At 39.9% G+C, this 17,292-nt stretch overlaps 1 protein-coding gene across 3 annotated transcripts in view; it reads left to right on the top strand.

Annotated features, from left to right (window-relative positions):
- The first annotated feature begins 1,615 nt into the window (after positions 1 to 1,615).
- Positions 1,616 to 17,292, top strand: part of LOC103389714 (E3 ubiquitin-protein ligase Midline-1) — a 40,180-nt gene continuing 24,503 nt past the window's right edge. Inside the window, exon 1 of one of the 3 annotated variants that reach the window (XM_008325258.3) lies at positions 1,616 to 2,356. In XM_008325258.3, coding sequence (XP_008323480.2) covers positions 2,230 to 2,356 — 127 coding nt within the window. In that variant the 5' untranslated portion in view covers positions 1,616 to 2,229. Of the gene's footprint in view, positions 2,357 to 15,286; positions 16,378 to 17,292 lie in introns of those variants that run through there. The other 2 variants (XM_008325255.3, XM_008325257.3) reach the window with 2 other exon arrangements.

Below are 17,292 nucleotides of genomic sequence, written 5' to 3'. Positions count from 1 at the left end.
ACGTATTAGGGCTGATCTTTGAGTTCTGAGGAGACACTGACACAGCTGCAACCTGCACTCCATCACCGCCCCAGCTTTGTACAGTACTTTTCCCCTCTCATGGGAGCCCCCCCATACACTCGCTTTCCCTGTGACCATGTGCACACTTAAGGTACAGCTCAGAGCACCAAACAGCAGCCTTTATCAAAACAATGTGAATTCAGAGAAGCATTTGGCGACAGTAGACAAGACTGAAGTGGATCCACTTGCAAAATCTGACCAGCAAAGTCAGGCAAGCCAACGCATCTCAAGATTATCTCTCCATGTGTCCGTGGGTGTAAGCAGGAGCAGATACAGACACACGGAGCGGCTCTGCCTTATCTTTAATCTTTATGGAGTTTCAGTCCTCGCTAAAAAGCGGTGCACGTTCAATACCCACTCCAATCTTTCAGCTCTTGCACTCAAACAGATGACTGGCCCTCGCTCAGCCTCGTCAGCGACTCTCATTGAGTGAAACTCGACCCAGCTGATGAATGTGCTCGACAGAAAGTGTCAAAACCTCTGGTTGTTTAAATCTTTTCCACCACTTTCAGCAAGTCCTCAGTTTAAAACAGTAAACCAGCCTCTTCATCTATTTTATAGAGTTTGCAGGTGTTTTTTGTTAAATAAATATGCTATTATTTTACAATTTATATTTTGTGTCTTTTTGCTGACTTAAATGGACTGCAGGAAATAGAAGTGACGTACCATGCATTTCTCACCAAGGCCTTCAGTGGTGTCCTGCCTGAGTCAACTCATATCTCAATGTCATTATGTCTACAGAAACCATCCATACTAAGCAGTAATGTAGTATAAAAAGTTATTTCTTCAGTCACTCAACGAAGCACAATTCAGCTGTGACATAATGTACAACAAAAACCATCAATAATGACATAACATTATACAATAATAATATTATTAAAAATACAAAATGCATTTTACTCACCAAACCCTTCTGATTAGTCTCTCTTTCAATAAGTTGACTTCAATTACTATGTTGTACAGATTATCTGTGCGTGTCATTTCCAACAACGACAAAGTTCTTTTCTATCTCCATCCAGGCTAATGCTGAAAGTCCAGTCTTTTCAGTCATATTTATGGCATAAGTTTTAATTCCCTTCAGGCTGAGAATGTCTACTCAACAGAAAGAAAACTGAACAGAAAAAGCTTTGACCATTCTTTGACCATCCAATCAAATCACTCAAATGACCAATGTAACTCTGGTTCAGCTAGAAGGTCTTGCTACGGCAGTTTGATGCCAACTACAAATCCCATTGCCATTTATGTAAGGCTCCCAGCACCTGCACTACTGACTCTGAAGGCCTCAGGGCACATCTCTTTCACACTGGCAACACTGAAATATAACTGAAATAAAAACTCAAGTATGCGTTATTGGAAGTGGGAGCGAGACTGAATGAATAGAACAGAACATCTCATGATAAATATATTAAAAAATAAGTTCTGATACTTCCAAGGCAAGGCCAACAAAGTCGTCTCTGCTGGCCTTCACCACTGGAAAGTTTGATTGCTGTAGTTTTTTTACATATCATGTACATCTCCTCGTGTACTTTCTCTCTTATATACAAGTTTTACTGTAGCAACTTGAAGAATTAAAGAATAATAAAACATTATGTGCTGCCTAGTAGGATGATTTCCATCAGCTCTTTGAAGAAAAAGGAATAAAAGCAGCAATATGACTTGTGTAATCATCAAATGTCTGCATCAGCAGAAATGTTGGTGTTTGTCTGCACTCACAATAATTGGGAGGCAGCCTTTTTTGTTGCTGTGATGATGCATTTAAAGATATTTTCTCACACTTTTCACCAAGGTCTTTTCTAGAACACACCCTCAAGAAGATGAGATGGATGTGAAAAGAGGTTAGATGTCGTCTCCGTGCCTCCTCGTGTGTCTGCTCCGCATCAGCTGCACAGAGGAGGCAGAGAAAAACTCAATGTTCCACATAATGGAAGCATGGCTGCTCCAACCGCTGGACAAGGTTCTGTGGAGCGCTGGCTTCTACGGCGGGCTTCACGCTTGCCTGAGCCTGAACACATGACAAGTACAACCCGGAGGCACGGGGATGGGAGGGGGCCAGCCGTGCAGGAGAAGGCAAAGAAGGAGGGAGAGGAGGAGGAGGAGGAGGAGGAGGAGGAGGGAACACGCACGAGAAGAAGCTAAGTGTTTTTATTTGCCTGTTCACTGAGCGTGTGGATGCACAAATTTGAGTCCTTTCTCTCACCTATCTTTTCTGTCTCTTTCTCTCTTCATGGTCATGTGCTGCTGGAGTCATCGCACGCTTTCTTCTCTTTTCTGCAGGAGGTCCATGTGACTCCTGAAAGTAAGTGCCTCCTTTTGTTGCTTAATTAACTTTCACTGGTTTTGTTCCTTCTTTTCAAAGACTTGTACTTAGCTTTTTTTAAAAAAATATATTTTATACCTCACAGCACCTGCACAATGGGGCGTCGTGACTTGAAGGATTAGGATGTGAGGGGATGGGCTGGGGTGGAGTTGGGTGGAGTTGTTCCGAGGGCTAGTTTGCTCCATGTGGTCCAAGCTGAGTGAACTGTACAAGACTGTTATTGTCTGAGTGTACCTGCTGTTCTCTACATAGATATATTTTATAAATCAGTTACTGGTTTCTGCTCATATTTAGCTCATTACTTTTATTTATTATTAGACACTAAATATTTTGATGTAACAAACACAAATTTATTTATGCCATGTCAGTCCCATTTAAAGGCTAACTGACTCCTTTTTCATTGTGTGTTTTTTACACAATGAAACAAAAAGAACTATAGTAATAATGATCAACCAAGTACAGGGAGATACTACAACTGTGTGTCCTGTATTTCATGGCACACAGCTTCTCTCAGCTTGAATGAATTACCTCTTGTTTGTTAAAGCAGCAAATCCAGTCCAAATCAACCAATGGACTTGGTTTCACACACTTTTCTCTGCCGTCTCATTGTGAGGATGTATGTGGTAAATAATATAATGTAGTATATTAGCCTTCGTTAAAAATCTTTCAATTCTGCTCATTATTTTGATTTGTTTCAGTTTTACAAACAAAACTATTTGTGTACCACTATGATTTATTCACAAATCTTTGTTTAAATATCCATCATTAAAAGAAAAAAAAAACAAACAAAAAAAAAAAACAACCTTTTATCCTAGGGATAATCACTTTATCTTTAAGATGTATTGTCTTTTAACAAAATGTCAGTTCATTAGGTTAAACACAACAGGAACACTGATTCAACTGGTTCAACAACACTTGTAAATCAGTTAAACAGCCAATCAGAGGGCAAGACCCAGATGTTAACTACCGAATTTGCTAACCCTGATATGTGAGATCTTGCTGTCATCACTTGATTTTCTAAATAGTCAACTCCTCTGCTATTCCTCTGCTACTCTGTGGATCCCGAGCATCCCACCTGCAAAACAGTGTTTGAGTAGAATGTCAATGGACAGAACCACTGAATAATACAAGGCAGAGTATACACGCTGTTATCAATTATAGAAATGATTTAGCCCGGCCAGATGCAGGCGTGGACATTCACAATGAGCGTGTGTCTGCTTATTGTGTTTGTAAAGTTGTTTGTTTTGATACCGACATTTATGTTTGTTAAAATGCTTCAGTGCAAATGCAATTAGCTCAGCAAATGTTGATGCCAAATGCATTAGGGTGGCTGCAGTAATGAGGAGAGTTTCCTCAGTGGCTGATTGAGCAGACTTCACATGTTGATTAAAGCACAGAATAGATGAAGTAATGGCTATAGAAAATATGATTTTTTTTCTAGTACGGCCAACATGTCATAAATGTTTTCTTTCACACCAACAGCTAACTGAGGCATTTATATATATATATATAATATTTATTTTTCCCATGTAAATGAATTGTATTGTTTTCTCAAATAAATGGTGTTTTTCTCAAACACAACAAACACAAATCCATTTAAAATTGTCCCAACTGCTGTTTACAACCTCCCTCCGTCCCTCTGTTTTCTATGATGGATTTATTCATGGACACACTCCAGTCCTCTTATCAGTCCTGACACATGGAGAGGCAGGCACTGGTGACTGCATCAGGATGTGACAGTTGTGTACCTGGATCTGTTCAAGTGTGTGGGAACAGTTGTAGAGACATGGCACTCGGGGAAAATCTCTGTAGGAGTTCATGAAGAGTTGAGGGGAGAAAATAAAAACTGTGTTCTGTGTTGACTTGTACTTAATAATATAACATTATAAGGACTTATTTTATATTAACCTTCTTATTCCCGGCTGTTTGCTGTACGGCCACCAGACTGTAAAACCATTGGCGATCTCATGCTCTTTTTTTGCCGTGTCTCAGACTGGGCAGCTTGTGTGTGCCCAATCTTTTTCATGCATTGCCAACACACCCTCTACTCCCTACCACCCACACAGCTTCTATATAATACCAATCCTCTCTGCTGAGGGCTCTAAGCGCTTGGCACAGAGTCTCAGCTCCAACAGCCCTGAGATCTGGCTCCTCTTTTTGCTCTTCGCTCTTCATGCCAAGGCTGAAGAAAATGAGTTTGAGCAGAGAATAAAGACAAAACAGGTTGAGTTTGTGGGAGACAAGAAAGTGCTGTGTGAAATGGAAAAATAGAGGCATTTTATTTTCCATTCCCCCCCTTTTATCCCCCCTGGGGGCATTAGTCTGGGTCACTGAGACGGTTTGTTCTGCAGGTGACCAAACACGGCTCTTGAGTTTCTATCTGCATGGAGACAAAGAGTGACAAATCCAAAGACACTTGATGATGAGATGGGCTGTGAACTGGTCAAGTGTCCTGGGTTGTTGTCTTCAGTCTCTGTTGAATCTAACAGTTCTGAGTGATGTAATCCAAAGTGTTTCTCTGTGCTGTGTCTCTTTGTGCAGGATTTTACAAGACCACAGTTAAGTTCTCAGGCACCATGGAGAAAGTCACACTAGTGACTCAGCTTTTTTGTGCCTAAACAAGTTCGGACCTGACTGATGCAAAATTATAGTCAGATTGTCTTAGAATGTGGTCTGAACATGGCTGGCTCTTTGTCCCACACTGCTTAATCCATGCGTGGCAAAGAAGGACAGAGTGGTCCAGTGGTTTGCTGCGTCCTTTAAATCACATCCTGCCTCGTACAAATAAAGCCTTGTATAAAGTTTTGCTTCGCTTATTGAAAAAAGTTTTGATTCGCTGTGTAGTTCTGCGGCAAAGTAAGAGTGAGGGAACACTAAAAAGCATTTTTTACTGAATGAAACTACACTGCATTACCAGAAAAAGAATTTAGACAATACCAAATAATGAAGACGCGACCATTAACAGCAGTAAACACTGCATTCAACTGCACAACTGATTAAAAGTCTTTTGCAAATGAGCAAATAAAAATGAGCTGCTGCAAAAAATAAAAACAATACCAGAGCTGTTAGAATGGCCCTTCTTCTCTTCTCACAGTTTTCCATTTTTCAGTTTACTTTGAGAAGAATTTGTTTGTTTTACCAAAGGAGAACCACATGTAAAAACATCCACAATGACCATATGAACCACAATATTCAAAATGTATCAATGTGTTACCTGGAATGACCTTTTTATCAAAAAGAAAGTTGACAGAAGCAGCTTTAACGTTGCCTCATCCTCTGGAAAAAGTTCCATTCCTGTCTCATCGATTCACGCAGCGTTTTGCTTCACACACTGCAGTCCACGTTAATTAGGTCTTTGATTAACTGTAGCTCAGTGTCGATTTATGGCCCACATGAAAAGCAGATCAATCCTGGTGTCCCTGTGGGGAATTCATAAACTGCAAACTTCCTGTACCGAGAGTTTTCTTTTAAATGACATCACTGTGCGATTCCCGGAAAATATGCTGACTCATTATGGACGGAGTTTTGATTAAAAGGTAAAAGCCTCAGAGCATCTCTTTGTGATGATTATTCAGTCATAGAAACTCTTTCATTATGCCTTGAACCTTGTATGAACATGCTGGAGTTAAAACTGTAAATAAATAAATAAAAGTTAAGCAGCAAAGTTTGAAAGAGTCCCAACATCTGGTGCTCACAGGCAGAAAACAAAAACCTTGGCTGGATTGTTTTAGAAATGACAGAAAGAACAATTCAGCCTCTGTGACTGCGATCTTGTCTCCCAGTCTTGGCAAAGTGTCTCTGAGACGTCTGCTGAAATGTAATCTTGTTTTGTTCACTTTTGACCTTAAGGAAAAACCTCAAAAGGAACGTGTTTCATAAACCAGCTGAGCGCTGCTCGGCAAACTGCACTGATCTGAGAGACAAAACAAAGAATCGTACTTACAAGGTTTTGTTCCAACCCGGAGGAAGGCAGCGTGGTGTCTCTGTGAAGATGCTCAATCTGTATGCGTGAGTGTGATCAAAAGTATCTTACTTCACAAGAACCATTTAAACTCAAAATGTAACAAATCGAAGATCAAGAAAACTTGTGTCAAACCTCGTAGTCTGTCGTCAGCAAAGGGACAAAGATTCTTGATGTTGTCAATAAAACACTATATGGTCATTTTTAGTACCACACAGTGGCAAATGTTGGTTGAACTCTAACCTCATGTCTGCCTGTGTGGGCGTGGGTTCTGTCAGGGTACTCTGGATTCCTCCCACAGCCTAAAAACCTGCCTGATTGGACTCTATAAATTGACCATAGGAATGAGTGTGAATGGTTGTTTGTCTCTTTATATATGGCCCTGCAATGGCATGGCCAACTGTCCATGGTAGACCTGCCCTCGCTTGTGAACGGTAGATGGTAGATGATGGATGCTAATATTTATTTAATTGTCTCGGATACCATTCAATCCATGAGAGTGTCAGTATTTTGGATTTCATTTGTGAATTGCGAACAGCGGCACCAACAGCGGATTCTGATTGAATATACATATCATTTAAACTGTGTAGAACTTTTCCAATGTTTTATTTAAAAAACAAACAAAAAAAGGTTGGTTGTTGTTGGTTGGCTTGATCTTCTAATTAACCCACACACACAGTGTGGATAAATAACTCTTTTGGTTTTGTTAAATTGCTTGAATTTAAACAGAACAAATCTTACAGTATACTGTAGCTTGGAGCTCTACCAACGAGGACAGGGACAGATTGACCTGCAGTAGGAAAACAGTACACCGGGCGACTAATGTTAAGTTGGTTGTTGTTGGTTGGCTTGATCTTCAAATATTTTCAAGTACAAGTATTTGAATGTACCAGGCCTGATACAGATACTGGTAGGTGTATTGCTGATTTCTCATATTTGCAATTAAAAAGCTCAAAGGTTTGTGTATAAAAGAAGCATTCAAAAGAAGTGTGAGCAAGGGCGGGTCATAGCTCGAGGGCAGAAGCAGCAGCTTATGGTAAATGGTAAATGATTTACTTGAATTCCAACAATAGACCAATTTTGCAACCTTCAGTTCACGCATGTGTGGATTCAGGTTTAATAGTTATCGAGTGCTGAGATTCATTAACGCTGTGATCTGTTGACCTTTGCACATCAGCGTTGACGACGCTAGCTGAACAAGTCAAGCTCAGTCAGACACTGACTTTGGCCTCACCCTGCAGTACTTGTGACTCATTAAATGTGCACTAAGACCGGCAGGTTCTGTATTGTTTGGTTGGTTAGCCGTGCTGGGTAATGCTACCAGGTCGTTACAGTGCACTCCTGGGACTGTGGGATGAAATGCAATGGAAAGTCTTGTGGTAGAGTTTGAAGTGGGAAACATTTAGAGGATAAAAATAAAGTTCTCCTCCCTTTCTGCCAGTAAAAGAGGTGTGTTTGTTTAATCCTTCATATCCCTTGTGTGTACAAATGGTTGAAAGAAATGTTTTTTTTTTTTACTCTACAGCTGCAAAATCCGTTCTCTAGTAGCTAATTATAACTCAAGTCTCAGCTGAAATGTTGGGGTAAAGTTGGTGAAACATAAAAATATGTCAACTCAGACTCAGCTCTGACTCCCTTACAGTGGTTTATGTTAGTCTTTAACACAATGGACTCTGGGCTGGACATAAACAGTGGGGACTGGACCGCAACATTTCTTCTGTTGTGGTCATTTTCTTCAGAAACTGCTGCTTTTGCAACTTGATGCATGTTGAATGTGATTTCAATCAGAACTCAGTGTTCTAACAGATTAGACATGCTGCGTTTCAAACTCTGGAAAATGTCTGTGGGCGTTTTATTGATTTGACCGCTGCTGGCTTTTTTTTCTTTCCACGTTTGTGTGTGTTAGAAAGTCAGCACTATTCATATCAGCACTGATGTCTAACAGCCAGAGACAAGGTGTTGGTTTTTCCTAAGGGAATTGTGCAAAGCTCGACAGGGAACGAAACATGAAGGGAGGTGAAGAAACAACCACGTTGGAGGCAAATGTCACTCTCTTTAAGGAGCTTTGAACGCACCCGTGTGTGGCTGCTTCTCCGCCTGCCTGTCCATCTGTCTGTCTTTCTATCAGAAGAGAGTCGGATATTTGGTTTGAATCATCTCTAGTTATTGGCAAAGAATATTCTGTTAAGTACAGGGCTTTATTGTGGGATATCATGGTTAGTGTATGTATGCCAAAGTTGTAGCTTTGTAATATATATATATATATATATATATACAGGTTCGTGTTCTCCAAAAATATGTTTTCACTTGTATGTTTTTCACTTTCCCTTTCTGCTAGGTTATCTTTGCAGCCTTGGCAGTTGTTGAAGATGCCTGTTCAAGTTACTTCCCACTTACTAACACAGCTGTTTGCTTTTTATTTATATGAGTTATGACAACATTTACGTGTGTACATATTTATTACCGTGCTGTATATTTACCTTTTAAATGCTCGTAGAAATTCTGCTGCAGTTTTTACTGCTTCTTCCCCTACTGTACTGCACATCAATCATTGTGAAGTACATTGACCGTTGTCAGGTATGAAAAATTTACCTTAACTTATTCAATTCACAAACACAATCGAGGAGATAAAACTTTCATGTCTATTATTGATCACATCGCAAAAAGTATTAGACAGTCTTTGGTTTTTTTATGCTGTTTGCATTTTGGGTTTAACTGTTGCCCAAACTCAGGTACATATATATATTAGATTAATAAGGTCAAACTTGAACCCAATGGAGTTTGTTAATAATTCAGAGCATTAAGAGTCCCACTGAGATCATCATTTATTCCATTCATAATTCACACTGTAGTCCCACTGTCACTACAGTGTATGAAATCCCCTTCTCACCTTCATACAAAATGCATAAGCTTTGATTAATGTTCCAGGTCTCACTGACAACTGCTCCATCTGCATCCCAGTGAGCGTCCCTTCCTCTCTCTGCAGCCACAGAAGATGCATACGTTTTTATATTCACCACGTACAAAGTGAGATGTCTCCTCATTTGTGTGTGTGTGTGTGTGTGTGTGTGTCTCACACCGTCACCGGCAGGCCCATAAATCAGAATATATCTCAACCCTATGCCAGGCACTTCGCTACATAAAACCCTCCGTACTCACATGTGAAGGCAACAACAGGGAGGTTGGGGAGCCCGACTTTTACTTAATCATGGTTCCCACTGTCATTTGACACACCTGGGTACAAGTCAATTTTTCCCACAGCGGGGAAGCTCATTTGAAACGGCAGGATGTGACTTTAAAATAACAACTTACTTCTCAGTCGCCTCCACTTTCCAGACTTTCAGATTACCTCTTTGGGTTATTCAAAGTGCAGCACAGATCTGTCACTTGACTTCAGCACTCAGTATGGGGAGAATTTTTCAAGCTGGACTGATTGAATCGCTGGCACTGCAGTGATTTGTCCTTAAAGGTCACAACTGTTGTGGGAAAAATGATGTTACTTCCAATCTATCAAAGTCTTTGTGGTTAAAAGGCATTTTTCCACAAGATTTTTTTAAAGAAAAATTTTAGTTGCACAACATTTACTCGGCAGCCAGTGAGGTAGCTATCAGTCACAGCGACGAAGCATCTCTCTGACAAACTCCAGGTGGAAATGATGAATTAATTTCACTGAAGTGTTGAGGCTACAAATGTATTTCAATGTTATGTGCAGTGGTTTCTGTCAGGGGTTTACAAAGTAGACGAGGGAAGTAATTGTCACTCCAAACACACAAACACCTGCAGACCAAAACAGTGAGGTCTGGAAAACAAATCAAGGTACTAATTGTTGCAATTTTGCAATTAGAGTTTTTGCTCATTCATGCTGTTTCAAAATGACGAGAGCTGTCTAACAGCCTGTGGTCACAGTTATTTGACTGTCCTTTTCAAGATGCACCAGATATTTTCAACAAGAGACAGATCTGTACTGCAGGGGCGCAATCGAGTACATGTACATCCTGGTTAATTAAATCATTTTGACAGTATGCAGTACAGTATATCTAAGGTACATAATGTCCTTGAATACTCCTCTTTACCTGGTAATGATTCCAAACCAATGAATCAAAATGTATTTGCTATGGTTCCTGCAGCAAACTTAGTGAGTTTGGACATTTAGTTTTGCATTTATTTTAACAGTAAAAAAATGAATCCTTTAATTATTCCAAATCATTTTTCTGCTCTGGTGAGAATCAGTTTATACGCTCGGTTGATTTGAGTAAGATTAAGTGTTTCTTTTACTCAAGACAAAGAAGCAGCGACAAGATGCTACATGACAGTTCCAGGACACAAGGGACATGATTAGTGCTAATAGTGATGTTACCTGACACCCACAGACACAGTCTGTGATTCACACTTATGCCTGAATGACAAGATCAGGGTCAGAGCTCAAACTTGCTCTCACTTTTAGCAATCCTTTTCTCGAGATGACAGTCAATACAAATATCAGTTTTACAGGTTCTGATCTGACCTGCGTCTGATTTACGATGTCTGACAACAGTTCAGCAGTTTGTTCTACATCTTTACAGATTCTCCACCAGAGGATGTGTTTGATGTTCCGAATTCAGCCTATAAATCTCACCTTCTGAGTGAAAAGGCCAACAGTATGTCACCATTCTAATGTAAATCAAATGACCTGAGAGAAAAGTAGACAAACTCAGACTCAGAGCAGGTGAATCTTCAGACCATGAAACGATGGAATGGTTCTTAAACACAGTCCGTGATTTATTTTTGCACAAACTTATTTCTGCAAAAAGACTTGTACAAGTTTTTCCCCACACACACCCTTGCATACTTTTTAAATTGCATCTCCTCTCAGAATCTATAATCGGCTATGCTTTACTTTTCCAAAGCATCCTTTATGGGCCGTTAATATTTCACCAGGCGACTGCATTACTCAGGACAGTGCACCGTGTTTCATTTTGATGGTGGGATTTTTTCTTCTTCTTAGATTTAAGGGATGTAGCAGAAATCTGAGTACCTGAGTGTAGGCTCAAGGAAAAGTTAGAAAAATGACCAAAAACATTTGACTTTCTGTGACTAATAAGATCATTCTGGAATATGTTTTAGGAGGAAGGACAGGATGTGTGAAGTGTGATATCATTAAATCTTCCTAAGAAGCGTCCTTGTTTCTTTGTTATATTGAAACTTGTCCATCCATTTACATAGAGGAGTCTCCTTCACACACATGTATCCACCTCCCATCTCACTACCTCTCCTTTTATCCTCAAACTGTTCCCTTTTTTGGTTTGTTTGTCTAAATTGTTTCCCAATGAGGATGTTTTTTGTCTAAAGTCACCTTACATCAACAGAAAATTGAAAGATGCTGCAGCATTTTTCTCTTGGACAAACTTCTCTGTAACCCAAACCAGCTCTTTACCTCCAGTATGACGGGGTGCTATTTGAAAGTTAGGAGTCAGACTGAGGTTAACCATTTCTGAAAAAAAGAAAAAAAACCTGTCACTGAGAAAGTGCTCTAGAAGGTCACTTTTTTGTCTCTTCTTTGAATCAATCTTGAAAGTAAACGTTCGAACAGCTGTAAGACATATCTCCTAACCTCCCATGAGTCATGCCATGTGAATGCATATCTAATGTATTGTTCAGGGCAGTTATCGGGGACTGGGGAGGTTTCAAGGCTCTATATATATTCAAACCATAAAGATGCCTCTGGAAGATATGCTGATGAAGCACATATGCGTTTTTATGCACACGTGGGTGTTTTCATGAGCTCTGTCCATGCATGACCACAATGTATTCATTTATGTGACCTGAAGGGTCAACAAAGAAATGTGTAAAGTAGATGTTGTCATGACATTTTGTGCTGGTGTGATCCACGAAATCCCACAAACACCTCTGAGTGCCCCACAGCGTCGGTGCCCTCTGCAGAGGTCGTGGTCATAACCCTGTCGTGTCTTAAACCCATAATGGTTTCACCCCAAGAAAAGAGGCAGACTCCAAAACATTCCACTCATTCCTGGTTGTTAAAAATAAGACCACTCTCTACTTAAAAGTAGAGGCCAAGCTGCACTAACTTTGTTGAGGAGTCACGGGAGAGTTGAGAAAGTGGAGACAGAGGTTTTCAGCTAAGAACAGCACTTTTACGTTTTCGATCAATTTTTGAATAGAATCCTTTAGAGAAGTTGGAAAAGCTTTGAAAAATCATGACTCATAATAGACTGCAACGTGATCCATTGTCTTAACACACATGTTTATGTGTAGCAAAAAGAACATTTCCCAATACTGAGATTGAAGGCATTTATGGTAATAGTAACAATACAGTACTAATAAATAACACTGTTTTTCCACCATTCATCTGACGTTCTCCCCCTGCTGTGACCCCCGTACTATTATAAATGCTGGATGATGCCCTAATTTGACCACAGATGCTGTCTTTCCATTGACTTTGGGTTTATATAAAATCAACCAGGGGTGACAGAAGTGACATGATGTCACAGAGCTATGCATTCCAATTGCATATATAATGAAAAAAATAATAAAGAAAATAATAAATTGAGGTCAAATTGGAAGGTGTCGGGTCACAACAGGTTCTGGTTGCCAAGGTTCAACACCTTAAATACACAGGAACAGCAAATAGAGGACATTCAAGTATGTACGGTATACACAGATAGTTGTGTATAGTAATAGAAGACAACAATGATTGGACAACAAATTCACGAGGGTACATCATATAAAACGAGACTAGGACCTGGTCCAAGTCAACCTGCTTCGTCAAACTCTATTGATGGTAATCATAATTTTTAGCCAAATTTCCCATAATTTCACTGGTAAAACATTCCAACATTACTTTTGCAATGAAAAAAGTATTGTTTAGTTAATGATTCTTATTTTTATTTTTTTGGTAAGTGCAGATTGTAAAAACCACTTTTACCACTTCTAAAAATGGGTTTTTGCACTTGGTCATCGTGCTGACAAAATGAAGTCATTATCCCTCTGAACTCTATTCACACCACTCCTATTTTTACAATGTCATTAGAAGATCATCAGAATATCACCCGCGGCAAGACAGAACAATAAAGACCAAGGTGAAACACTGTTATTTCGGAGGACGCTAAAAGGAGGCTTTTGATGTTTAACTTGAGAAAATAACTATTTTCCCTCAGCTTCAAGGAAATTAAAGTCCATTTAATGACAGATCCTTCAGAAATGCAACATTTAAATTGATATAAATGATATTATAAGTGAATGGAAATTTTAGTGCATGTAGATTCCAAGCCTCAGTTTAACAATTTAAAAGATCTGCTTGCCTCAGGAAGAATAATGAGCCTAACAAACAGGTTCTACACTATGATGGCCTGAATATAAATGTAGTTTTTGATCTTTGAGTGTCTGTTGCAGTTCTTCCCTTCCTGTCATCAAATTTCCAAATGCTGTGAGCTGTCTGGGACAACGAGTCCGTCAAAACTACATTTATGGGTTTTGATAAGAATAATTGAGAATTCTTATCATTCTTAGACCAGCTTTGGGTCTAATACGTCATATCTATCCAGCAACAGTAACAACTTTCCAGCACAATCATCTGCATAGTGGTCTATAGGGGTCATGTGTTCTCCTACTGCAGTTCAATAAACTGGTCCTGTTACTGGCATTCGATAAAAACACCTGACAATGCATCTATGTGCTAGTACATCTCTATGGAGTTTTCACTGCCTCAAGAAACATTCACGAAAACTAGCCGTTAGCATTTTCCTCGCTGTGGTTTAGGTTGGACTCACACACTGGAAGTCATCCTATTACACAGAGCTGTGCCACCTATAAAACACTGTCTCCGAAAGAAGTATGGATTTACATTTGTGTATCCACTGGTGCTTGGTAGTCAGAAAAACACTTTTTAACCTCAGATGTCTGCAACAATATTTGTTTAAAACATAACTTTTCTCTTTTAAGACACTTATCCTTAGTAAAACTCTCCATTCAGTCACTTAGATTTTTAAATATCATCTCAACAGATTTAAAGCTCTGACAGTTGTTTTTATGTTTTACAGGCATTTTCACTTGTGCTACTGTGCTGCTGTCTGGAACTTATCACTTAGAACGGTTTGTGCTGATGCCTGAAATTCAATTCTGGATTTTCTGGATCTTCAGAGCTCCAGTTCAGGATGGGAATTTAAAAAGAAAATAAAACAAACGCCAATTGTGGTGTTTAAAAATCATCTGTACTCCGGCGGGGTAAGATATAAAGTACTGTATGATATAGAACAAATCTTTCCTGAGCTGCAGTTTAGCAGTACTTTAGCTTTTTTTCCTTCAAAGTTTAGACTAATTTTTCTCTTATTGTTGCCTCTAAAGTGACCTTTGTTTTCACACTGAGGTGTTTAACAGCACGGTGGGCAGGATACAAAAGACTGTGGTGAATGACAGGGCCTGTGCTCATGGAGTGGGAGGCTGAATGACTGACCTGTGTCTTGGAGATTAATTTAAGCTGCTTTCCTTCAGGGCCGTAATAAAGAGAGTTTGTTTATGAATGTCTGCAAAAACAGCTGATGTTTCAAGGTGTGTGAATGAGTCATAAAAGATACAAATACAAACTGCAGAATGACAGACTTCTACAGAGGACATGCTATAAAATATATTTTCCCATAAAAGAGATATTTTATTATAATTTTTTTTTTTTTACAAATTTTAAATTGGTCCAGTGCTGTGTCTACTGAAGCTAAAGAGAAGAATGGTTTGTTTTTCCCTCTCTTTAAAGGTTATTATTCAACATGAAAAATGAACAGACAGTAATGTGATTGGCAGCAAAAAGACCATTTCCATAAAAGTTGGATTTATAACGAGCCATGTTTGTTTGGTTTTAGGCACGGTGCGTTGCCAAGTTGGAAGTCAGAAACTTGTAATTACAGTAATGATGATATCCAGTGAATGGAAAATGACTTACTGTCAACTTCTAACTCAGATGTTTAAAATTGAAAGCGCTTTGAAATCTAAAGGGGTTATAATAACTGCAAATAATTCAAATATAACAACCCGAGAAGGAAAATCATTTTTAAATCAGTGTGAAAGACAATGAGTGGGGATTATTGCTGGGACTTTTGGCACAGGAAGCTAAAGGTTCCTGTACTATGTCCACCATTATAGTGTGGCGAATCATAGAGTGACACATATATTTATTGCTAGATATATGGATAGATACAGTATATTTTCAAGAATATATTTTGGTCATATGTAGAAGAAATGCAAATTCTCTCTCGGGTGATGCTACAGCACAGAACGAAGCTTTACACTGAGACATCCAACAGGAGTTCTGAATGCTTTAACTGGCATTACTGCCACTCACTGGTTCAATTGAATGAGAAGAGAAAAATAGAAGAAAAAAAAAACAGACAGAGGGTAGCATCTCTGCTGGAGCCGTTCCTGAATTTTGTCAAACATTAAACAAACACTGGGAATTAAACTCAAATTGCAGCAGACTTTCTGCCAAGTGCACGTCCAAGTGGGAGAGAGGGAATATACGTACCTCAAGCAGAAATGTGCTCATGTCACAGAAACATACAGTAATCATTGAGTTCCACATCAGTGACTCCACTGTCACGGGTTCAGTGATTGGCCTACTTAGAGGCAGGGCATCCCACTGGCAGATTTGAATACAGGGAAACAGAAGGGGAGGGATGGACAGGGGAGGAGGAGGAGGTAAGGCGGGGAGATAAAGAGGTGGGCGGTGCAATAGTTTGCCCCGGCTCACTCTCTCTCTCTCCCTCTCTCTGGCTGTGTCTCTCTCTCTCTCTGAGCCGGGTTCAGGGTGGAAAGGCTTTCACACAGGCAGGGGAGGAAACATGTCATGAGAGGTGATGACACTGCCACAGAGACACATCCTCACAGACTAACTCTGCCGGTCGCTGCTGATTCTGCTACTGCTGCTGCTCTCACTGCTGTTAGCCCACACAGGAGACAGGGGAGCCAAAGATAGCCTCCAATCTGTCCTTGCTCTTCTTCTCTTAGTCTTCTTTTCACTTTGTTTGTGGACCATGGGATTTTAATCATGTGGAAGGTAAGAGCAGTGGGCAGAGAGAACAGCTTCTTCTCTTTACCTTTTCTAACGCACAGTACACTGTAGGGGCCTGTCCCAGTGTCTCAGTCTGTCTTAAGTTTGACAAAGTCGGCAAGAGTCTCCAGGGGCTTTCTGCTTGCTTCAAGCTTCCATCTCAGATCACAAAACTATTCTCAGTGGAAATTAGGAGTGGAAGCAGTGGAGCAGCCAGCATTGCAGGAATGATAATGACAGAGCAGTGGCTTCAGGACTCAGCCAATGAGGGATGTGAAGCCATCTGTATCATAGCGATGGAGAAAGTTTTGCAGGAAGAGGTAAAATTTCAGCACAGTGTGTTGGAATATCTGGGATATTGAGAAACCATTCCAGTAATCCTTTATATTCCAGTAACACAGAGTGAAGTAACTTTGATTAATGCAGATGGGGTTTGAGATAAAAAAGAAATGTAACACATTGGGACAAAAATAGAAACATACAGTAAATTTATGCATCTAGGCATGTGAGGACGTCTGCTTTAGTCTGTGTGTAAAAGTCTTGTTTGTGACCCAATTCTAGCAGCCACAATGTGTGTTTCCTGAGCCACCAGACTCATTAAGACAACAGACGTCGCTTTGAAGGATGGTTAAAAATGTGTTTGTGGTGAACTTGGGCGCTGGAAATGAGCGTGAGTGGCTTGGGAGTTTGAAAATGTTTGGTCTTTTTGCACTTAAGTGAAATGCAGTTTGACAGTGTTATTTAAACAGAGAGCTGTGTAGACACTTTGGGTTGCATGGCACAGTTTCCAACATTTTTGTGCGTGCGTTGGCCTGTATGTAACACATGCTCAGAGTTATGTGTCCACATGTACAGTTTTAGGTCCTGCAGCTGTAGGCTCCAAAACTGTGTCATCATCTGTTTTTCGGACCCTCCCAGAGG

This window comes from Cynoglossus semilaevis, chromosome 14 (assembly GCF_000523025.1).
Source record: "Cynoglossus semilaevis isolate Cse_v1.0 chromosome 14, Cse_v1.0, whole genome shotgun sequence".
Classification (NCBI taxonomy): Eukaryota; Metazoa; Chordata; class Actinopteri; order Pleuronectiformes; family Cynoglossidae; genus Cynoglossus; species Cynoglossus semilaevis.
The sequence above is the reverse complement of the archived record's forward strand: the minus strand, read 5'-3'. Positions and strand labels throughout refer to the sequence as shown.